The sequence below is a fragment of the Tamandua tetradactyla genome, chromosome 1, assembly GCF_023851605.1.
Source record: "Tamandua tetradactyla isolate mTamTet1 chromosome 1, mTamTet1.pri, whole genome shotgun sequence".
NCBI classification, from domain to species: domain Eukaryota; kingdom Metazoa; phylum Chordata; class Mammalia; order Pilosa; family Myrmecophagidae; genus Tamandua; species Tamandua tetradactyla.
Window position 1 is genome coordinate 181,439,488 of NC_135327.1, and position 23,613 is coordinate 181,463,100.

Consider the following 23,613-nt stretch of genomic DNA (forward strand, 5'->3'; position numbering starts at 1 on the left):
GTCAAGAACTTTCATTGGCAGGGTCCCCTGCCCCTGGATGGATAAATGCTCTACACTCCAATAGTACAGGGTCTTTCTTCTCTGACACAAAGTAGCGCTTGCAGAACTGCCTTCTCTTTACCCTGACCCAAGCACTGGGCTCCCTGGAGACCAGCCAAAATGGGATCTCTTCCTCTGCTCTTTTAGGTTTTTTGTGTTATATAATAAAGCAGTCATTTGCTGAAAGTTTCTGTTATGCCTGAGCCTGTGTTCCCAGGATGCATTATGTAGCGACTTGCTGCGCATCATTTTTTTTTTCCATTCTGTTGTTGCTGTACATTTGAAATGTTGTTAGTTTTTATGTGGCTAGTAACATTATTAATGTATCCTGTTATTCATGAACATAAGTCTCTGATTTTTTTATCTAGAGGTAGAATTCCTGGTCATAGGATATATCAATCTTCAACTTAACTACTGTCAAACTTTTTCATGTGGTTTTACCCACTCTCATATATCCAGCAGCAGTTTATGTACATTCCTGTGAGCTAAGATTGTAGATACCAGCATTTGCTGTTGTAAGTCTTTAGTTTTTGGCAATCTGATGTATGTTTCCTATTAATTTGGATATCATGTGCTCTTACTTAGGTATCCTTGGAATTGAGCACCCATTGAATGCATATTGACCATTTAGATTTAAGCTGTTGTGACGAATTTATTTAAATTTTTCCTCATTTTTCTACTGAATTGTTTATTTTTCTTGCTGATTAATAGGAATTTGTTATATATTCTGGGTATCTTCTCCAATTCTGTTTGTCTTTCTTTATAGGGTCCTTTGAACCGAACTTAATGTTTTTTGTTTTTGCTTTTTATTTCTTTTTTATGAAAAACAACATACAAAAAAGCAATGAATTTCAAAGCACAGCACAATAATTGTTGTAGAACAGATTTCAGATTTTGGTATGGGTTACAATTCTACAGTTTTAGATTTTTACTTCTAGCTGCTCTAAGATACTGGGGACTAAAATATCAATGTAATGATTCAGCAATCACACTTGTTTATTAAACCCTACCTTCTCTGTATAACTCCACCATTACCTTTGATTTTTCTATCCCACTCTTTTGGGGTATTTGGGCTATGCCCATTCTAACTTTTTCATGTTGGAAGGGGCTGTCAGTAATAAGGGGTAAGGAGATGGAAATAGCTAAAGTTCTGAAGAGGCTGGCCCTTTTTCTGAACCAGACTTTTTAAAAAAAATTTATTTATGGAACATGACATACAAGTACAAACATTCTTACCATATGATTATTCCAGTCTCGGTTTATAATCAGTAGCTCACAATATCATTACATAGTTATATATTCATCATCATGATCATTTCTTAGAACATTTGCATCAATTCAGAAAAAGAAATCAAAAGAAAACAGAAAAAAATTCATACAAACCATACCCCTTACCCCTCTCCCTTTCATTGATACTAGCATTTCAATCTACTAAATTTATTTTAACATTTGTTCCCCCTATTATTTATTTATTTTTAATCCATATGTTTTACTCATCTGTGGATAAGATTGATAAAAGGAGCATCAGAGACAAGGTTTTCACAATCACACAGTCACATTGCGAAAGCTATGTAATTATACAATCATCTTCAGGAAACATGGCTACTGGAGCACAGCTCTACCTTTTCAGGCAGTTCTCTCCAGCCTCTCCATTACACTTTAACTGAACAAGTGATATCTATTTAATGCATAAGAATAACCTCCAGGATAACCTCTCGACTCTGTTTGGATGAACCAAACTTAATTTTATGAATCTTTTACTTTATGGTTAGTGCTTTAATTTTAAGAAACCTTCCATATATATATACCAAAGTCATGAGAGTTTCCTCTGTTTTCCTTTAAAAAGTTCTATAGTTTTGGCCTTCAGATTTAGTGTTGATTTTTTTTTTTTTAATCTGGAACTGATTTTTTATGTGCAATAAGAGGTTGGAATCCAGTTTCTTTTTTTACCAGCTGTCTTGACACCATTATTGAAAATATTTTTCTTTTCTTCTCAATTACTAGGTATTTAATATATTTTATTTTCCTAGGCTGCTTAAAGCAGATACCATAAAATGGGTTTGACTTAAAGAATAAGAATTTATGTTCTTACAGTTTTGAGGCTGGGAAATGTCCAAATCAAGCCAGTGTTTTCTGCCCCAAAGACTAGTCTCCAGCAATCCTGGGCTTCTCTGCCACATGACAAGACACATGGAGGAATCTGCTGGTCTCTTCCCTTTTGGGTTTTGTTGATCACAGCTTCTTATTTCTGTGGCTTTTTTCTCCCTCTCTGTACTTCCATTTAAATAGGATTCCATTTATATAGAACTCCATTAAGAGGATTAAGTTCCATCCGGGAAGAGGTGGTTCACACCTTAACTGATGTAGCCTCATCAAAAGATTCTACTAGCCCTGGGTTTATACCTATAGGGTTTATACCATTCAGAATATGTTTTTCTGGGGTACATGCAGCTCCAAACCATCATATTTATGCATAAGTCTGTGTCTCAGTCCTCCAATTCTGATTCATTGATCAATTTGTCTCTTCCTGAATTAATGCCAATCTCTCGTAATCACTATGTCTTTATAATAGGTTTTGACATCTGGTATAAGAAGTCTCCATGCAGAAGTCCCCTCACCACCTTGTTCTTGCTCTTTAGAAACTTCCTCACTATTTTCAACTACTTTATTTATTATATAAATTTTAGAATACACTTGTCAAGTTCCACAGAAAAACTGATGAGATGTGATTGGTATTGTAGAAAATTGATGTCAATTTGTACAGAATTTATACATTTGTAATGTTGAGTTTTCCAATCCTCAACCCTGATGTATCTTATTTCATGTTCTTTAATGACTAATCATTAAACATTTATAATTACTCCCATAGGAATTTTGCACCTCATTCTCTTGGGGTTTTCCTAAATACTTGATAGTTTTTGAAACTAATAAAAACGGTACCCTACTTCAATTACACTTTAACTTTGTTTTGTTAAATGTAAATAAATATGTTTTAGATATTTATTTCCTTTCAGCAGCTTTGTAGAATCTTAACTTTAGTTTCTCTGTAGTTTTCTTTTGGCTTTTCTATGTACAAAATCGTATAGTCTGTGAATAACCACACTTCATTTCATCATTTACAGTTCTTTCACCTTTTATTTATTTTTTCTTACTTTACTGTGCTTTCTAAAACATCTAGTACAATGTCATATTATAAAGTAGTACCAGTGGGCATCTTTGTCTTGTTTCTGATCTCAAAGATAAAGCTTTCAGCAATCCACCATTAAATATGAAGTTTATGTAGGATTATTGTAGATATCTATTATAAGATTATGGGTGTCTTTTAATTTCTTACATCAAAAGAGGATTTTATTTTAATCATGAGACTTTTTAAAATATATATCTTTTCTACATCTAATGAGGGAATACTTTTCCTCCTTTAATCTATTATTTGGCAAATTCTAAGAATTGATTTTCTAATAAGAAAATAATCATGCATTCCTGAGCTGAAGTCTACTTAGTGATGGCATCTTATCCTTTTTACATGTTGCAGGATTTGTTTTATTTTTGTTTTGGTTTTTTTTGTTTTGTTTTTTACATGGGCAGGCACCGGGAATCGAGCTTGGGTCCTCTGGCATGGCAGGCAAGCATTCTTGCCTGCTGAGCCACCGTGGCCCGCCCAGGGTTTGTTTTATAATATTTTGTTTCTTTTATATTTATGATTTATGTTGGCCTATGATTTTTTTTTTCTTTTGATCCTGCTTTTGTGAGTTTTCCTGTAAACTCTCACTCCTTTAGAGTTATGCTGCTATGACATATACCATATACCAGTTGGCTTAACAACAGGAATTTATTGTCTCATGGTTTTGGAGGTTAGAAGTTCAGCATCAAGGTGTTGACAGGGCTTACTTTATCTTGGAGTCTGTAGTGTTCTAGCAATACTCTTATCACATAGAAGTCTCTCTCTTTGTCTCTTTTCCTCACATTTCTGCTGACACTTCTGGCTTCTAGTGACTTCTGGCTGCTTCTTTCATGTGCAGTTTCCTTTGTTTATAAGGACCTTAGTTGTATGGACTAAGGCCCACCTTGATTCATTTTGGCCTTATCTAAATAAGGTGCTTCAAAGATCCTATTCACAAATGAGTCCACACCTTAACTGACAACATCTTCAAAGGTCCTGTTTACAGATTCAGTCATACCACAGGACAGGCAGTTAGGACTTGAACATGTCTTTTGTGGAGCCCATGATTCAATTTCCAACACTGTTATTTCCCAGTATTCTAATACCAGTTCATGTTTCCCAAGTTGTCTCCAAGTCAAAACTATTTGGTTATTTTGTTATTTTAGTTTCCCAGCTTCTAAAACAAAAACCATACAATGGGTTTGCTTAAACAATGGGAATTTATTGGCTCATAGTTTTGAGACTAGAAGAAGTCCCAAATTGAAATACTGTGGTCTATCTTCTTCCCAAATTCAGTGGTATCCTGGGACTGTCTGCTGACAATCCTTGGTCCTTGGCTTTTTTCACATGGCAGTGCACATGGTGGCCTTTTCTGGCTTCATTCTTGCTTTGAATTAATTAAATTGAATTTTTTTTTAACATTTTTAAATTGTGAGATATAACATTATACAAAAAAGCAATAAATTTCCAAAGTACATCACAACAATTAAAACAGATTTCAGAGTTTAGTACAGGTTACAATTCCATAATTTTATGTTTTTATTTCTAGCTGCTCTGAGGTACTAGAGGCTAAAAAAAAATATGTCAGTGTAATGATTCATCACTCAGTCATTTATTAAACCCAACCTTCTCTGTATAACTCCACCATCACCTTTAACCTTTCTCCCACTCTTTAGGGGTTTTTGGGCTATACCCATTCTAACTTGTTCATGTTGAAACGGGCTGTCAATAATATGGAATGGGGCATTGAACTAGTTGATGTTCTGGAAGGGCTGGCTCCTCTGCATTTCAGGTAAATTGGATTTTAAATTTGAGTCTGGGTAAAGATCAGGTGTGACAATGGGGGTCTGAAACCACAATGCATGAGAAATGATAGTTTGTTACTCATGGGTCCCAGAAAGAGAGGGTTGGTAGAGGGGGCCAGCAAGAAACATAGTCAACTCAGGTGACTAAACCAGCAGGTAGGAAGCAAACAGGCAGAGCAAGTGGGTCTTGTGGGTTTGTGCTGTTATTGTGGGTCATGGTTGGAAGTTAGTAAATTTCCCATGGGAGTCAAGGATTATTTAGTTTAAAGCAAATATGCTTTAAAGGGAAAGGACTTGGGCCCTAGGCCTGTGGGAATGAGTTTATCACTTGGGACCAACTGTGAGTTTTGGGTGATGGCCACAGACAGACATGGGTTACCCAGGGCTGAAAAGCTGCTTATTAGCTTAACAGTGTTGAGCCAGGTGGCTTAACCAAAGTGAGGTGAATGCTGAGGTATAACACACAAAATGTTGTTAGTATGTCTCATCATCTGAGTTTCACTCTGCCTGTAAAGAACTCCTAGTAATCCAGATTAAAACCCAAATTGATTCAGTTGGACCACACCTTAACTGAAATAACATCTTGAAGAAATCTTTTTACAGTAAGTCTAGGCCTATACCTGCCAGAACACAGACCAGAGCAAGAACATGTCCAAACTGGGATGTATGATTCAATCTACCACAGTCTCTTAAATCTCTCTTAATCTAAATTAATTTCCTCTCTTTTCATTATTTCCATGATGTGGACTTACTAGAGAGAATGAACCAGTTGAATTGTAAACTATCCTACATTCTGGATTTGTATATTTCCTTATATGGTCTTTAATTGTCCCTGTCAACTGGAAGTTTAATTTAAATCCTTGATTAAATTCAGATAATCTTGTTTGGTAAGACTACTTCGTAGAAGGTGCCATATTTTTCATATTGCGTTTTATCAGGAGACACATCAGATTTCCTAATAGAATGGTGCTGAAATTGACCTATGTGATCATCTATTATAGCATTGTTATCCCCTTTGTGAACTTAGAAACTTAACTGTGGATACTATTTGATGACCATGTGACTGTCAGTTGATCATCAACCTTTCCCCAATGGTTTTGAGATAATTAATTGATAAAACAATGAATCAGTTTCTTCTTTAATGCTGCAAAATAGTTATTTTAAGTTCCATTGGCTGCTTTCTTCTTTATGATAGAGCTCGTCCTCATTAACTGAACTGCCTACTTCCAATAAAATTGCAGGATAAATGTGTAATTTTTCCTTTTTATGTGTACTTTTCAGAGATATACAGAGTCACAGTCATTGCTATTGGTGACAGAGGGTTTGTTTTTTTGAGTAGCATATGAACTCATGGATTTCTTTTTTACATTAATTACATTTTAGTAATTACTATTCCTTTCACTTTCAAATTGTGCCAGTTTGACACAAGCCCATTTCTCTTTAATTGTTTCTCCTGCTAGCAACAATGAGATGTTTCAGAGATTTGGAATCAGATATTTCTTCCTTTTTTGTGGGGAAATGGTATGTAGAACCCAGGTAGCCAGGATGCTTCTGGGATCTGATTACTTCTGGGCCATTTTACTGGCAGAATTGGGAAATGTATTTTTTTTTTAATTGAGTTCATATTGTTAATTCCAAATCAGTTTTTTTACACTTCAGGGCTTTTACCTGACTTTTTTTGTTTTACATTTTTATTTCTTTTTCTATTATAGTTGTAGTACTGGTCCTAATAGCATGTTTAACACAATTTTAACCTTGGTCCTTGGCTTTTTTCACATGGCAGTGCACATGGTGGCCTTTCTGGCTTCTTTCTTGCTTTGAATTAATTAAATTGGATTTTTTTTCCACATTTTTAAGTTGTAAGATATAACATTATACAAAAAAGCAGTAAAGCATTTTTTATGCTTTTGCTTTATCTACAGTAAATGTATTCACTTCATAATAAAATTACCAGTATTATACTTTACAATAAATTCTACTGACTGTAGTTTAAGGTTTCTTTTCAGGTTTGGTCCAAAACAATAACAAAATTGATTGTGCACTAAATACAGGTGCAAATGACCCTCATGAAAAAAGATAACTTTTTCACTTATCACATTGGCAGAACTCAAAAGTTTGATAACATACTCTATTGTGAGACTTTGAGAAACTGAGTATTATCAGACATTTCCAGTGAGGATACATTTGGCAGTTTCTAACAAAATTTTAGATGCTTTTATCCTCTGACCTGCAAACCCACTTCTCAAAATCTATTCTACACTCACCATGAGTATAAAGTGACAGGTGGACAAGGTTATCCATTGTTGTCATCATTTATAATAGCTAACAGATTGGAAATATGCCATTAGAGAAGATAAGTTTTTATAAACCAGGATACATCTGCAGAACACAAACGACAATAAGGTAAGATATATATTTCCTCATATGGAAAGAAGGGGTAGAAGTGAGACTTCTGATATAAATTTTATTAGTGTTTTTTTACTTCTGAACCATGTAGATATTCTATATATTTAAAAATATTTTTTTATCAAAAGAGAAAAGTAAACTCTAAAAATACATGCAATAGTAAATCTAAAAATATGTCAGATTGGTAACATAACATAAATTGTTGAATTTTGTTCATTATCTCTTCTAACAGTCTTTCGATAGTACATTTTAAATTTTACATTTAATTAACAAAGTATTTGTGTTTGTGCCTGATTTTTCTGTTTCTTTTTCTCTCCTCTGTTGATAACTATTCAATTAAATATTTTTGGATAAAATGAATATGTTAAAAATAGTCTTTTAATCCATGAACATGGAATGCCCTTCCATTTACTTAGCTCTTCTTTGAATTCTTTTAGCAATATTTTGTAGTTTACAGTGTACAAATCTTTTACATCTTTGGTTAGATTTGTTCCTACTTGAAATTTTTGTTCCTGCTATAAATGGAATTTTTTTCTTGATAGCATCTTCTGATTGTTCAATGCTTGTGTATAGAAACACTACTGATTTTTGGGTGTTGACCTTGTACCTGCCACTTCAGAAAATTCTCTTATTAGCTCTAGGAATTTGGTTGTATATATTTTCAGGATATTCTGTATATAGGATCATGTCGTCTACAAATACAGAAAGTTTGTTTCTTCCTTTCCAATTTGGGTACCTTTTATTTGTTTTTCTTGCCTAATTGCAGTGGCAAGAACTTACAGCACAATGTTGAATAACAGTGATGACTATGGGCATTCTTGTGTTCTTCCTCATTTTAGAGAGGAAGTTTACAGTCTTCATCATTAAATAGGATGTTAGCTTGAGTTTTTCATATATGCCCTTTATCATATTGATGAAGTTTCTTTCTGTTCTAGTTTTCTAAGTGTTTTATCAAGAAAGTGTGATGGATTTGTCAAATGACCTTTCTGTGATTTAAGATGATCATGTGGCTTTTTTAATTTCATTCTATTATAGTGTATTACATTAATTTGATTTTCTTATGGTAAGCCACTCTTGCATACCTGGGATAAATCCCACTTGGTACTGATGTATAATTCTTTTAATGTACTGTGGACTTGATATGCTAGTATTTTGTTGAGGATTTTTGCATTTATATTCATAAGAGATGTTGGTCTCTAATTTTCTTTTCCTATGGCTACTTTTTCTGGCTTTGTAATGAGGGTGATGTTGGCTTTATAAAATGAATTAGGGAGTATTTTGCCTCTTCAATTTTTTGGAAGAGCTTAAGCAGGATTGGTGCTAATTCTTCTTGTAATGTGTGATAAGGTTCTCCAGTGAAGCCATCTGGTTGTGGCTTTTCTTTCTTGGGAGGTTTTTGATTAGTGATTCAATCTCTTTACTAGTTATTGGTTTGTTGTGATCCTATATATCATTCAAAGTTGTAAGTAGTTTGATTTTTCTAAGAATTTGGTGATTTCATGTAGATTATCTAACTTGTTTGTATAAAGTTGTTCATGGTATCCTGTTATAGTACTTTTTATTTTGATGGGGTCTGTAGTAATGCCCCCTTTTCATTTCTGATTGTAATCATTTGTGTCCTCTCTCTTTTTTTCTTTGTCAGTCTAGCTGAAGTTTTGTCAGTTTTATTGATCTTTTCAAAGAACCAACTTTTGATTTTGTTGATTTTTCTGTTTTTTTGTTCTGTATTTCATTTATCTCTGCTCTAATCTTTATGTCCTTCCTCCTGCTCACTTTGGATTTAGTTGGCCCTTCTTTTTCTTGTTCTTCCAGTTTTGAGGTTATGTTACTGCTTTGAAATCTTTCTTCTTCTTTTTTAATGTAGCCATTTAGAGCTATACATTTTCCTCTCAGCACTGGCTTTGCAGTGCTTTTTGGTATTTGTATTTTCATTTTCCTCAATATATTTCCTAATTTCTCTTATGATTTCTTCTTTAGCCCATTGTTGAAGAGTACATTGTTTAATTTTTCACATATTTATGAATTTTCCTTTTTTCCCTCTGTAATTGATTTCTCGCTTTATTCCATTGGGGTCAGAGAAGATACATTGTAGGATTTAATATATTTTAATTTATTGAGACTTGTTTTGGGACCTGAGGTAATGGTCTGTTCTGGAGACTGAATTATGTGCACTTAAGAAGAATGTATTCAGTTGTTATTGGATAAAGTGTTCTATATATGTCTGTTAGGTCTAGTTGGTTTAGAGTATCATGGAATCTTCTATTCCATTGGTGATCTTCTGTCTAAACTCCAGTGGTTCTGTTTGATTCCTTTTAATCTTTTAAAATTAAAAGGATTCCTTTTCTGTCTCTTTACTTAGGCTCTCATATGCTTCATTTATTGTTTTCCTAACATACTTTAGTTCTTTCTCTGTATTTTCTTCATCTCCTTAAGCATTTTTAAGGTCATTTTTTAAAAGGCCTTTCCAATATGTCCGCATTCTCGTCTTCATACACCAGTGAAGACAAGAATCCTCTTCCCGGACTTCCGGAGAAGATGGTGGCTTAGTAAGACGCGCAGGTCTTAGTTCCTCCTCCAGAAAAGCAACTAAAGAAACAGAAACAATACAAAACAGCTCCCGGAGTCACGACAGAGACCAAAAAAGACAGCGTACCCCATTCTGGAACGGCTGAACGGGTAGGGAGAATCCACTGCTGTGAGATACCCGAGGGGTGCACGTTTTCCCGGCTGGGGTGGCTGGCGTCTGGGGTCCCCTCCACACACGTGGCTCCCCGGTCTGACTGGGAACATTGGATAGCGGGGCCCTCCCGTCACGCTTGGCGTCTCGGGCCAGCTGGGCAATTTGGACCGGCACTCCCCCAAGCCACGGCCAGCGACCCCCGCCTCCACGCGCGGTTTCCCGGGCCGACTGCCCCGCAGACAAACGACCGCCACGAGCGCCACCTACTGGGCAGGAAAAGAAAAACAGAGCCCAGAGATTCCACAGAAAAACCTTTCAACCAGCTGGGTCCCACACCCAGGGAGATCTGATCAAATGCCCAGACACCAGCAGAAAATAATGGATGACGCTCGGAAAATTGAAGATATGGCCCAATCAAAGGAACAAACCAATAGTTCAAATGAGATACAGGAGCTGAGACAACTAATGCTGAATATACGAACAGAAATGGAAAAACTCTTCAAAAACCAAATCAATAAATTGAGGGAGGACATGAAGAAGATATGGGCTGAACAAAAAGAAGAAATAGAAAATCTGAAAAAACAAATCACAGAACTTGTGGGAGTGAAGGACAAAGAAGAAAAAATGGAAAAAACAGTGGATACCTACAATGGTAGATCTAAAGAGACAGAAGCTACAATTAGTGAACTGGAGGATGGAACAACTGAATTCCAAAAAGAAACAGAAACTATAGGGAAAAGAATGGAAAAACTTGAGCAGGGAATCAGGGAACTGAATGACAATATGAAGCGCACAAATATACGTGTTGTGGGTGTCCCAGAAGGAGAAGAGAAGGGAAAAGGAGGAGAAAAACTAATGGAAGAAATTATCACTGAAAATTTCCCAACTCTTATGAAAGACCTAAATATACAGATCCAAGAAGTGCAGCGCACCCCAAAGAGAATAGACCCAAATAGGCGTTCTCCAAGACATTTACTAGTTAGAATGTCAGAGGTCAAAGAGAAAGAGAGGATCTTGAAAGCAGCAAGAGAAAAACAATCTGTCACATACAAGGGAAACCCAATAAGACTATGTGTAGATTTCTCAGCAGAAACCATGGAAGCTAGAAGACAGTGGGATGATATATTTAAATCACTAAAAGAGAAAAACTGCCAACCAAGACTCCTATATCCAGCAAAATTGTCCTTCAAAAATGAAGGAGAAATTAAAACATTTATAGACAAAAAGTCACTGAGAGAATTTGTGACCAAGAGACCAGCTCTGCAAGAAATACTAAAGGGAGCACTAGAGTCAGATACGAAAAGACAGAAGAGAGAGGTATGGAGTAAAGTGTAGAAAGAAGGAAAATCAGATATGATATATATAATACAAAAGCCAAAATGGTAGAGGAAAATATTATCCAAACAGTAATAACACTAAAAGTTAATGGACTGAATTTCCCAATCAAAAGACATAGAATGGCAGAATGGATTACGACCCAGCAATACCACTGCTAGGTATCTACTCAAAGGACTTAAGGGCAAAGACACAGATGGACATTTGCACACCAGTGTTTATAGCAGCATTATCTACAACTTCAAAGAGATGGAAACAGCCAAAATGCCCATCAACAGACGAGTGGCTAAACAAACTGTGGCGTATACCTACAATGGAATATTATGCAGCTTTAAGACAGACTAAACTTATGAAGCATGTAATAACATAGATGGACCTAGAGAACATTATGCTGAGTGAGTCTAGCCAAAAACTAAAGGACAAATACTGTATGGTCCCACTGATGTGAACCGACATTCGAGAATCAGCTTGGACTATATCATTGGTAACAGAGACCAGCAGGAGTTAGAAACAGGGTAAGATAATGGGTAATTGGAGCTGAAGGGATACAGACTGTGCAACAGGACTAGATACAAAAACTCAAAAATGGACAGCACAATAATACCTAAGTGTAATGTAACTAGGTTGGAACACTGAATGAAGCTGCACCTGAAATATGGTTTTTTGTTTGTTTGTTTGTGTGTTTGTATCTTTTGTTTTTGTTTTTTTCTTTTTCCTTTATATATATATATATATATATATATATTATTAGTATTATTATTTTAATTCTCTTCTCTATATTAACATTCTATATCTTTTTCTGCTGTTTTGCTAGTTCTTTTCCTAAATCGATGCAAATGTACTAAGAAATGATGATCATACATCTATGTGATGATACTAAGAATTACTGAGTGCATGTGTAGAATGGAATGATTTCTAAATGTTGTGTTAATTTCCTTTCTTTTTTTTGATTAATAAAAAAATTAAAAAAAAAAAAAAGAATCCTCTTCCCTTGGATGTGCATCATTTCCTGTTTCTTTGTCTTACACACTTTTCTTGCACGTTATCCATTTTAATATTTTAAAACTGTCTTGGGAAGTGATCAGGAAGAACACCAGAGCTTCTTCCGTGGCTCCCCAAAGCTGTGCTTTTATGACATGACTAGCACATGCAGCTCTTTAACTGTCCCCCCTCAGACCTGAGGAAACATAGCATCTTTTCCATTTTCCTTAGCTGTCTTTAGGGTGGGTTGAAATAATGGCTGTCTTCAGAGCTGAGTTCCTAGCAGTCTGAAAGTTGCTAATCAAAAGCTGTGTCAGTGATTAGCTGTGTCCACTCCTGATCTTGGGGAAAAGGAGTTTTTTGTCCCTTTTTGTCACCAGTGAGCTGGCCAGGGGCTGGACCCATGATAGCCTGCTGCAAGAATAGAGGATGTGCACTGATAACCTCTGTGAAGAGAACAATTTATAAGTCTTTATTACAGTCTCTTCCTCCTTGGGTGCTGTACAGTGTCCATGCTGGGCTCTGGAGTGTCACAGTAGTTGTTTCAGACATTTAATGCCTGTTTAATAGTTGTTCTGGTTGAAGGACTGACATCTGGAGCTTCCTACTCCACATCCATCTTCCCACAATCTTCCTGAGCAACCGGTCTCCTGTAATTTTTATTTCGTAGTTTTCACTATAGAGGTCTTGCACATTTTGTTACATTATCCCTAAGCATTTCATTTTTGTGTGTGGAAGACTTAGGAGTTTTTACATTCATAATTGTCACTTGTGAATAAAAACAAATTTTTACCTCTTCCTTTCCGGTATGTTTGCCTTTCATGTCTTTATCTTGCCATTTCGTGCTCACAGTAAAACAGCTTTTAAAAGAAGTGGTAGAGTATATATCCTTGCCTTGTTCCTGAAACATTGAATGTAGGAAGCATTCAGTATTTTTTCATTAAGTATTATGTGTTAACTGTAGATTTTCATCTTTGTCAGGTGCAGCAAGTTCCCTTCTCTTACTGGATTGCAGAGCTTTTAATCATGACTGGCTATTTAATTTTTCAGATATTTTTCTGGACCTGTTGAGATAATTATATGACTTTTCCCCTTTATTTTGTTAGCATGATAAATTACTTTCATTTGAATGCTGAAGCAACTTTACATATTTAGGATAAATCCTAATTAATGATAATGTATTACCCTTTATATTTCTTTGTAGATTTGCTATTTTGTTAAATTTTTATCTTTGTGTGGATAATTGGTCTATAAATTTTTCTTTTCTTGTTAATTTCATCTGGTTTTAACAAGAGAGTAATATTGACCTCATAAAGTGAGGTGGAAAGTGTTCCCTCCCCTGTTTACTAAACGATTGATTGTTTAGAATTAGTATTATTTTCTTAAATGTGTGACAATTCACCAATGAGACCACAGGCACTAAACTTTTGTGGGAATGTTTTTTAATACTGAATTCAGCTTCTATTCAGGTTTTTTTGTTTCTTCTTGAGAAGATTTTTGGTAATTTGTATCTTCAAGAAATCAAACTATTTAATCAAATTGTTTATAATATTCTCTTACTACCTTCTTAAGGTTCATGAGAACTATAGAAATGTCCTTTATTTTTTATTCCTAATTTGGTAATTTTTTTCTCTTTTTTTACATGATTAGTCTAGCTGAGGGTTTACAAAATTTTTTGAAATTTTTTTTGAAGAACTGGCCTTGCTTTCATTGATTGTCCCCCCCCGCCCCCTGTTGTTTTCCATTTCATTATTCCATTGATTTCTGGTCTTTATTATTTCCTTCCTTCTACTTTCTTTGGGGTTAATTTGCTCGCCTTTTCCTAGCTTTTTTTAAGATCTTTGTTCTTTGATGTTTAGGCTCTTTGGAAGTTAGTTCATTTTCCAAATATTTGGTAATTTTCCAGATCTTTTTGTTATTGATTTTGGGGGGCGGGGGGGGAGGGTGCATAGTCCAGGAACTTTTTGTTGTTTTTTTTTAAGGGAATTGGTTTTTAAGTGAATTTCATGGTGTTCATTTTATATGTTTTCAGTTCTTTTAAATTTATTGAACTTGTTTTATTGCCTACCGTTCTAGGCAATAAACAATTTTGTTCTATTTTGGTGAGTATTCATTCCATACACAGTTAGAGAATATGTATTCTGCATTCTGCTAACAATGGAGTATTCTTTAAATGTCATTTAGATCAAGTTATTTTTATTCTTTTATTCAAGTCTTTTATATCTTTGTGATTTGAAATTTCTAACTGTAATTGTGGATTTGCCTTTTCCTCTTTTCAAGCTGTGTCAGTTTTTACATTATATGCTCTGAAGCTCTGTTAATTAGGTACATGTGCTTTTAGGACTATCATTTCTTCTTGAAGAATTGACCTCTTTATCATTATGCAGTGACCATGTTTTGTTTCTGATTATTGTCCTTGTTCTAAAATATAATTTTTGATATTACTAGAAGCTTCTCCAGGTTTCATATGCTTGTTGTTTACACATATATCTATTTCCGTTCTTTTTAAACCTGTGTTTATAAAGTAGTTTCTCGTAGATAGTGCTTAGTTGGGTCTTTTGTTTTTATATATATATATATATAAAATATGACTGAGGTAATGAGCCTGTCAATGGCATTGACAGAACCATGGGCAGAGTACTAGTTGGCATGGTATAGATCCTCTCCTTTTTCTCCCATGGATGTTGAAATATAGTTGCCTAACTCATTGTGATCCATCTACTGGTTCTATCATGCAGGTCAGTTGTCTCTGGGATGCACAGAATGTACCAAGAAGCTATAAATTCACATACATTTCCTTTGTGGAAATGGGTAATCAAAGAGATGCCAGCCATTCCTGACACAAAATGTCAGTATATAAACTCTGCATTAGTCTTAGGTTTAGAAACTAAAACTTCTTTCAAAAGAGATAGCAGCAGATCGTGTTCATGCCTCAAAATCCAAAAGATTAAAACTTTAAATTTGTAGGAAAAAAACCAGATGCTAGTAAGTTCATTTTATGGTTTTTTTTTTTTATTTTTACTGATAAAACCAAACAGCATACAAATGCGAACATTTTTAACATATGAACATTCCATCCTTGGTGTGCTGTGCAGTCACTGGCTCACAATATCATCACGTAGTTGTATATTCATCACCACGATCATTTCTTAGAATATTTGCATCACTCCAGAAAAAGAAAATAGAAAAAACTCATATATACCATATGTACCCCTTACCCGTCTATCTCATTGACCCCTAGTATTTCTCTCTATCCAATTTATTGTAACATTTGTTCCCCCTATTAATTTTTTTATTTTTTTATTAATAAAAATTACAGGAAAGAAACACAAACATTCCCAATATGTGATCATTCCTTTCTACATATATAATCAGTAATTCACAATATCATCACATAGCTGCAGATTCATCATCATGATCATTTCTTAGATCATTTGCATCAATTCAGAAAAAGGAACAATAGGACAACAGAAAAATAAAATGAAAACAGAAAAAAAACCATACACACTATATGCCTTACTCTTCCCTTTCATTGATCACTAGTGTTTCAAACTAAATTTACTTTGACGTTTGTTCCCCCTATTATTTATTTTTATTCCATATGTTCTACTCATCTTTTGACGAGGTAGATAAAAGGAGCATAAGACACAGGATTATCACAATCACACGGTCACACTGTGAAAGCTATACCATTACACAGTCATCATCAAGAAACATGGCTACTGGAACACAGCTCTACATTTTCAGGCAGTTCCCTCCAGCCTCTCTATTACATCTTGGTTAACAAGGTGATATCTACTTAATGCATAAGAATAACCTCCAGGATAACCTCCTGACTCTGTTTGGAATCTCTCAGCCATTGACACTTTGTCTCATCTCACTCTTCCCCCTTTTGGTCGAGAAGATTTTCTCAATACCTTGATGCTGGGTCTCAGCTCATTCTAGAGTTTTTCTCAATCCCTTGATACTGAATCTCAGCTCATTCTGGGATTTCTGTCCCATGTTGCCAGGAAGGTCCACACCCCTGGGAGTCATGTCCCAAGTAGACAGGGGGAGGGTGGTGAGTTTGCTTGTTGTGTTGGCTGTAGAGAGAGGCCACATCTGAGCAACAAAAGAGCTTCTCTTGGGGGTGACTTTTAGGCCTAATTTTAAGTAGTCTTCACCTACCCTTTGTGGGGTTAAGTTTCATATGAACAAACGCCAAGACTGGGGGCTCAGCCTATAGCTTTGGTTGTCCACACTGCTTGTGAGAATATCAAGAATTCAACTTGGGGAGGTTGAACTTTCCCCTGTTCTCACCATTCCCTAAAGGGGACTTTGCGAATTCTTGTCCACTCACTGATCAAATCACTTGGGATTCATTGGGGCATCTCTCTGGACAAACCAACAAAATCTCATGTCTTACCCAAGGTTCCACGTACTTATGTTGTTCAACCAAGCTATCTATGTAAGTTATATTAGGAAATGCACTAGTCAAAATATAAATTTTATACCAAATAAACATTTTTTGCTTTAGTCTCACTCATAAGTTGAAATTTTAAAATATTAGTTACCATCTATTTTTAGCACCCTGCAGTAATGTCATTCCTTTGTTCTTCCTCATGCAAAAACATTTTTTAAATTTGTACATTTAGTCATTGTCATTATCTAGGCAATCCTAGATTATACCATTTCAATCTTTGTCCTCTGTCTTTCTTTCTGATTTCATTTGTGCCTCCAGCCCTCCTCTCTCTATCATTCTCACATTCACCTTCATTCATTGTTTTAACATAATTGTATTACGGTTAGGTAGTATTGTGCTGTCCATCTCTGAATTTTTACATTCAGTCCTTTTGCACAATCTGTATCCTTTCAGCTCCAATTACCCAATATCTTACCCTATTTCTGTCTCCTGATGGTCCCTGTTACCAATGAAATTCCCCAAGTTTATTCACTAATTTCAGTTCATATCAGTGAGACTATACAGTATTTGTCCTTTTGTTTCTGGCTAATCTCACTCAGCATAATGTCTTCAAGGTCCATCCATGTTGTTACATACTTCATAACTTTATTCTGTCTTACAGCTGCATAATATTCCATCATATGTTTTTGCCACAGTTTGTTTAGCCACCCGTGTATTGATGGACATTTTGGCTGTTTCCATCTCTTCGTAATTATAAATAACGCTGTTATAAACATTGGTGGGCAAATGTCCATTTGTGTCCTTGCCCTCATGTCCTTTGAGTAGAGACAGCATATAGATTGGTCCCATTCCCTAATCCATTCTGCCAGTCCATGTCCCCCGATTGTGAAGCTTAATCCATCAACATCGGTATTCTTACTGCCCAGGCTTTTTGCCTTTTGGCTCTTAGTTGTCCTTCTAATTTTCCTTCTTTTTACCTTTACTCGTGGTCTTCCTTTCTACACTCTTCTCCACCCTCTCTCTTCTGCCTTCGTATCTGTCTCTAGTGCTCCCTTTAGTATTTCTTGCAGAGCTGGTCTCTTGGACACAAATTCTCTCTGATTTTTTGTCTGAAAATGTTCTAATTTCTCCTTCATTTTTGAAGGACAATTTTGCTGGATATAGAATTCTTGGTTGGCAGTTTTTTCTCTTTTAATAATTTAAATATATCATCCCACTGTCTTCTTGCCTCCATGGTTTCTGTTGAGAAATCTACGCAGAGTGTTATTGGGCTTCCCTTGTATGTGATGGGTTGCTTTTCTCTTGCTGCTTTCAAGATTCTTTCTCTGACCTCTGACATTCTGATTAATAAGTGTCTTGGAGTACGTCTGTTTGTATCTGTTCTGTTTGGGGTACGCTGCACTTCTTGGATCTGTAATTTTAAGTCTTTCATAAGAGTTGTGAAATTTTCAGTGATAATTTCCTCTGTTAGTTTTTCTCCTCCTTTTCCCTTCTCTTCTCCTTCTGGGGCACCCACAACACATATATTCGTGTACTTCATATTGTCTTTCAATTCCCTGAGTCCTTGCTCATATTTTTCCATTTTTTTCCCTATATTTTCTTTTTCTTGCCGGATTTCAGATGTTCCGTCCTCCAGTTCACTAATCCTATGTTCTGTCTCTTCAAATCTACCATTGTAGGTTTCTGTTGTTTTTTTCATCTCTTCTACCATACCTTTCATTCCCATAAGTTCTGTGATTTGTTTTTTCAGACTTTCAATTTCTTCTTTTTGTTCATTCCTTGCCTTCTTTATATCCTCCCTCAATTCATTGATTTGGTTTTTGATGAGATTTTCCATGTCTGTTCATATATTCTGAATTAATTGTTTCAGCTCCTGTATCTCATTTGAATTGTTGGTTTGTTCCTTTGACTGGGCCATATCTTCAGTTTTCCTAGTGTGATTGTTATTTTTTGCTGGTGTCTAGGCATTTAATAACTGTAATTAGTTTATTCTGGAAATTGCTTTCATTTTTTTTACCTAGGGTTTTCTTGCCGGATGAATTTGCTGTCTGTCTGGTCTTTGACATTCAGTTCAGCTTTTTCTGGACTCTGGCTTAGGTTTTGTTTAACATAGGAGAATTTTTCAGTTCTTGTTTTCTTGTTTCTTGCCCTGCTTGTGTGGTGCCTTTCCCCGACACACACACACACACACACACACACATACACTTAGGAGGGTCTACTTAGGTATTATAGACCCCAGCCGGATTTTTCCAGACCAAACTGGCCTCCTATTAGGAGGAAAGAGTCACCTGTGTCAGTTTTCCCTGAGGGTGAGACCCAGCAGGTTGACAGACTTTCCTGTGAAGTCTCTGGGCTCTATTTTTCTTATCCTGCCCAGTATGAGGTGCTTGTCTGCCTGCAGGTCCCACCAGCATAAGATGATGCGGTACCTTTAACTTTAGCTGGGGGCGTGGTAGAGACAGAGGAGAGGTTGTAGGCTGGTTTTAATGGCTTCAAATTACCAAGCCCTGGTATCTGAATTCCTTGAGGGAGGGATTCCACCTGAGTTGTGCTTCACCCCTCCCCTGGGAAAGGCACAGGCTCCAGACAAGCCCTCAAAGGAACTTGTTTCTGCCTATGCCCGGGGCAGTTGCAGCCTGATGAATCCTGCTACTGTATCCAAAGGCAGTCAAGCCTTTGTAGAAACACAGCCACAAAAACCTCTGTTTCCTTCTTTTTTTTTTTTCTTTTTCTGTCAGCTCTGCCCCCGTGGCGCCGGGACAAAAATGAGCGACCTCCACTTTGACCAGATTCACCTAAGCAGGGGGCCTATTTTTAGTAGTCAGAATTTGTTAATTAATTCCACAATTGGCATTTGGTTGGGCTCAGCCCCTGCTGCTGGTGAAGTCTCTTTCCTTTCCTCTCTGGAAGCAGTGGTGAGGGGCACCGGCTGCCGCAGCTTGGGGAACTCACGGTTCTGGGGGGCTCGCAGCCGGTCCAGCTGGTCCAGACTGGTGTATGCTGTGTGTCCAGGCACTGATGTGGCCCCAGGAGCTGTTCTTACTGTTTCTGATTATTTAGTAGTTGTTCTGGAGGATGAACTAAAATGTGCACATTGTGAAGCCGCCATCTTGGCCCAGAAGTCTATTTGGTTGCTTTTTAAAATTATCTCTTTATTGTGATTCTCGTATTGTTCATTCATTGATTTCCTTGTATTTATTTCTTTTTTTGTGTTTTCCTTTATCTCCTTGAATATACTGAGGATAATTTTTAAAAAATCCTTGTCTGGTATGTCCAGTCTGGTCCTCTTCATTGACAGTTTCTGGAGTCCAAGACAAGTTTCCTAGTTCAGTCTTTTGGGCTTCCACATGATAGATTGGCACTAATATACAGGCACCACATTATGTACATATGCACATGGAAATTACTCTGTTCCCTCTGGAACAGGACCTGGGACTCACAATGGAGGCACAGGCTGGCTCCACAAAGCTTTCGCTTATTTACACTGGGGATGATGGAGATGGGCTAACAAAGGCATCACGAGCTTTCCCTACCATTTTTCAAGCTGCATTTTCTTAATTTGGCACTTACCTACTTACTGAAATCCTTTAACAGTTTTCTGGAGTTTTGAGGAAAATGGCTCTGCTAGTTTTTGCAAGTTTTTCAAAGATTCTGTGGAAGAACGGCACCCTGAAGCATCATACACTGCCGTCTTGATCAACTGCAATGGCCTCATTCTTATGCATTTCATTTTACAGAAAAAATATCTAGGAACCTTATTCAGGTTTCCTGAGTACAAATTACAGCATCAGGTTTATGTTAGTTTTTAGTTTATTTATAACTTAATTATTCTTTTACTAAACACCATGAAAGTGAATTTTTTTTAAACAGACATTATTTGTAATTGTGTAGAAAGCAGAAAGTTTCTTAATCTCTCATAGAAATTTTTAAAAATATTTTTATTGACAAAACTTAACCTACAGACATTCTTAACATTTCATACATGGTGTACAGTCGGTTGCTCCCAGTATCATCACATAATTGTGTATTCATCACCATGATAATTTTTTAGAACATTTGCATCGCTCCAGAAAAAGAAATACAAAAAGAAAAACTCATGCATACTAGACCTCTAACCCCTCCCTCTCATTGACCACTAGTATTCCATCTACCCATTTATTTTAATCTTTGCCCCCCATTATTTATTTATTTTTTATCCATATTTTTTACTCATCTGTCTAAACCCTAGGTAAAAGGAGCATCAGACAGAAGATTTTCACAATCACGCAGTCACATTGTAAAAGGTCTATCATTGTACAGTCAACTTCAAGAAACAAGGCTACTGGAACACAGCTCTACAGTTTTAGGTACTTCCTCTAGCCTCTCCAATATACCATAAACTAAAAAAGGATATCTGTATAATGCATAAGAATAACCTCCAGGACAACCTCTCAATTCTGTTTGAACTCTCTTAGCCGCTGAAACTTTATTTTTTCTCATTTCTCCCTTTCCCCTTTTGGTCAAGAAGGTTTTCTCAATCCTTTGATGCTGGGTCCTGGCTCATCCTGGGATTTCTGTCCCACTTTGCCAGGGAGATTTACACCCCTGGAAATCATGTCCCATGTAACGGGGCAGGGCAGTGAGTTCCATTGCCATGTTGGCTTAGAGAGAAAGAGGCCACATGTGACCAACAAAAGAGGTTCTCTTGGGGTGACTCTTAGGCCTAATTTTAAGTAGGCTTATCCTATTCTTTGCAGGAGTAAGTTTCATAGGGACTAACCCCAAGATTGAGGGCTTAGCCTGTTGATTTGGTTGTCCCCATTGCTTACGGGAATATCAGAAATTCTCCAGATGGGGAGCATGAATATTTCCCCCTTTCTCCCCATTCCCCCAAGGGACTTTGCAAATACTTCTTTATTATTCATTGTCCAAATCACTCTGGGATTTACTGGGACATCACACTAACCTGAACAAATCAACAAAATGATATGCTCTATTCAAGATTCCACGTACTTACAGTTTTCAACTAAGCTGACCAAGTTAAATTAGGAAATGCACTTACCAAAATATAAATTTTGCACCAAATAAATCTCTCTCCCTTTAGTCAACTTCAGGAGAAGTTGAAGTTTTAAAATATGGGTGCTATCATCCTTTACCCAGTCTTCTGATAACAGCTTAGTCCTATCCAGATCAGCGTCATCATATCTCTACTTGACATCTGATCACTTCCCATAGAAATTTAAAACGAAACAAGTATGTCTGCTCCAGTTCTAAAAGTCCAGATTCCACAGGTCTAGAGAGAGACCAGAGCTCTTTAAAAATTTCCCATGTATTTTTGCATACCCATGTTTGAAAATCACTGGTAAAGAAAGTGCTAAACATTAAAACAGTAGCCCATGAAGACGTTTATTTGAAGGGGCATCTCATTTAAAATTATGAGGATTTATGCATCATTTAATATGCTAGGTATGATATATATAGTTCATATATGTATATCAACTAAATTGCTTAGTGTTAAGTGACAGCATTTATAAATCTGAAAGATTGAACATGATAAAAGAACCGGTCACAATTTAGATGTTTGTTTAGTACTTAGTACATTTGTATTAAGTCTAGAATGCAATTTTTTCTTTCCCAGTTGGAGTCATTCGCTGTCCAGTTTGCAGTCAAGAATGTGCAGAAAGACACATCATAGATAATTTCTTTGTGAAGGATACTACTGAGGTTCCCAGCAGTACAGTAGAAAAGTCTAATCAGGTAAGTGTGTTAAATCTTGAATGTTTGGTCTCCTCTTTATGAGTCAGCCTAATGAAGGACACTAAAATAAAAGGAGGCAAACATTAGACCATTATATCTATGAAATTATGTAATATTATTAAAGTTATACAATGAATAATGCAGCTTAAGAAATAGAACATGATCCCTTATTACAACCCTACACTCTCCAGAGATTACCATTATCCTATATAGAACATTTTTTCATTTTATTTCATTTCATTTGTGCTTTTACTACATGTCACCAATTGGATTATTGCTAATTTCTTTTCTCATTTTAATGATAAACTCTATAATGATATATATGAAAACCACCATGTCATAGGATCAGTTAGGTTTCTACATTTTTAAGAAAGTCTTCATTTCTACATGCTATTACTTTGAAAGTCTTGTTTCGTAACGTTATCTGAAATGTTACATTTGGAGACCTAAAGTGTTTTTCTTTTCTTTCCATGTTCTATAACCCTCATCTAGATATTTATACTGACCCCTAAAATCTAGCTATTAGGTCCCTAGTGATGAGCTGAATTAGGTCTGTGGTACTATATAGGGGGTAAGCCATGGTGAGACTAATTCTGGTGTGTGCCAAGTATAGTGTGTTAATATACATTAAATCGTGATTGTTATGCATTGAATTGTGCCCCTCTCCAAAAAAAATATGTTCAAGTTCTATCTCACAAGTATGGTCCTGTTTAGAAATGGTATCTTTCACTGTATTATTAGTTAAGATGAGGCCAGAGTTAGGGTAGGCTCCAAGCCAGTATGACTGGTGTCCTTATAAGAAGGAGGAGAGTTTTGAACACAGAGAGCAAAGGAGCCATGTGATGGAGGCAGTGTTATGACACAGAATGCCATGGTTTGCCAGCAAGCTACCACTAGAACCCTACAGACTTAAGTGGAAGCATGGCCTGCCTAAACCTTGATTCAGATTTCTAACCTCCAGAACTGGGAGAAAATAAATTTCTGTTATATTAAGCCACCCAGTTTGTGGTACTTTATGTCAGCCCTAGGAAACTAACATGGTGATTCATTGATAACTCTTCTAGGCAGT

At 36.2% G+C, this 23,613-nt stretch overlaps 1 protein-coding gene across 2 annotated transcripts in view; it reads left to right on the forward strand.

The window, feature by feature from the left end:
* The window catches only part of TRIM24 (tripartite motif containing 24), a 126,530-nt gene that overhangs the window by 23,898 nt on the left and 79,019 nt on the right, over positions 1 to 23,613 (forward strand). For both annotated transcript variants that reach the window (XM_077144127.1, XM_077144138.1), the window contains exon 2: positions 22,426 to 22,544. In XM_077144127.1, coding sequence (XP_077000242.1) covers positions 22,426 to 22,544 — 119 coding nt within the window. The remainder of the gene's footprint in view (positions 1 to 22,425; positions 22,545 to 23,613) is intronic.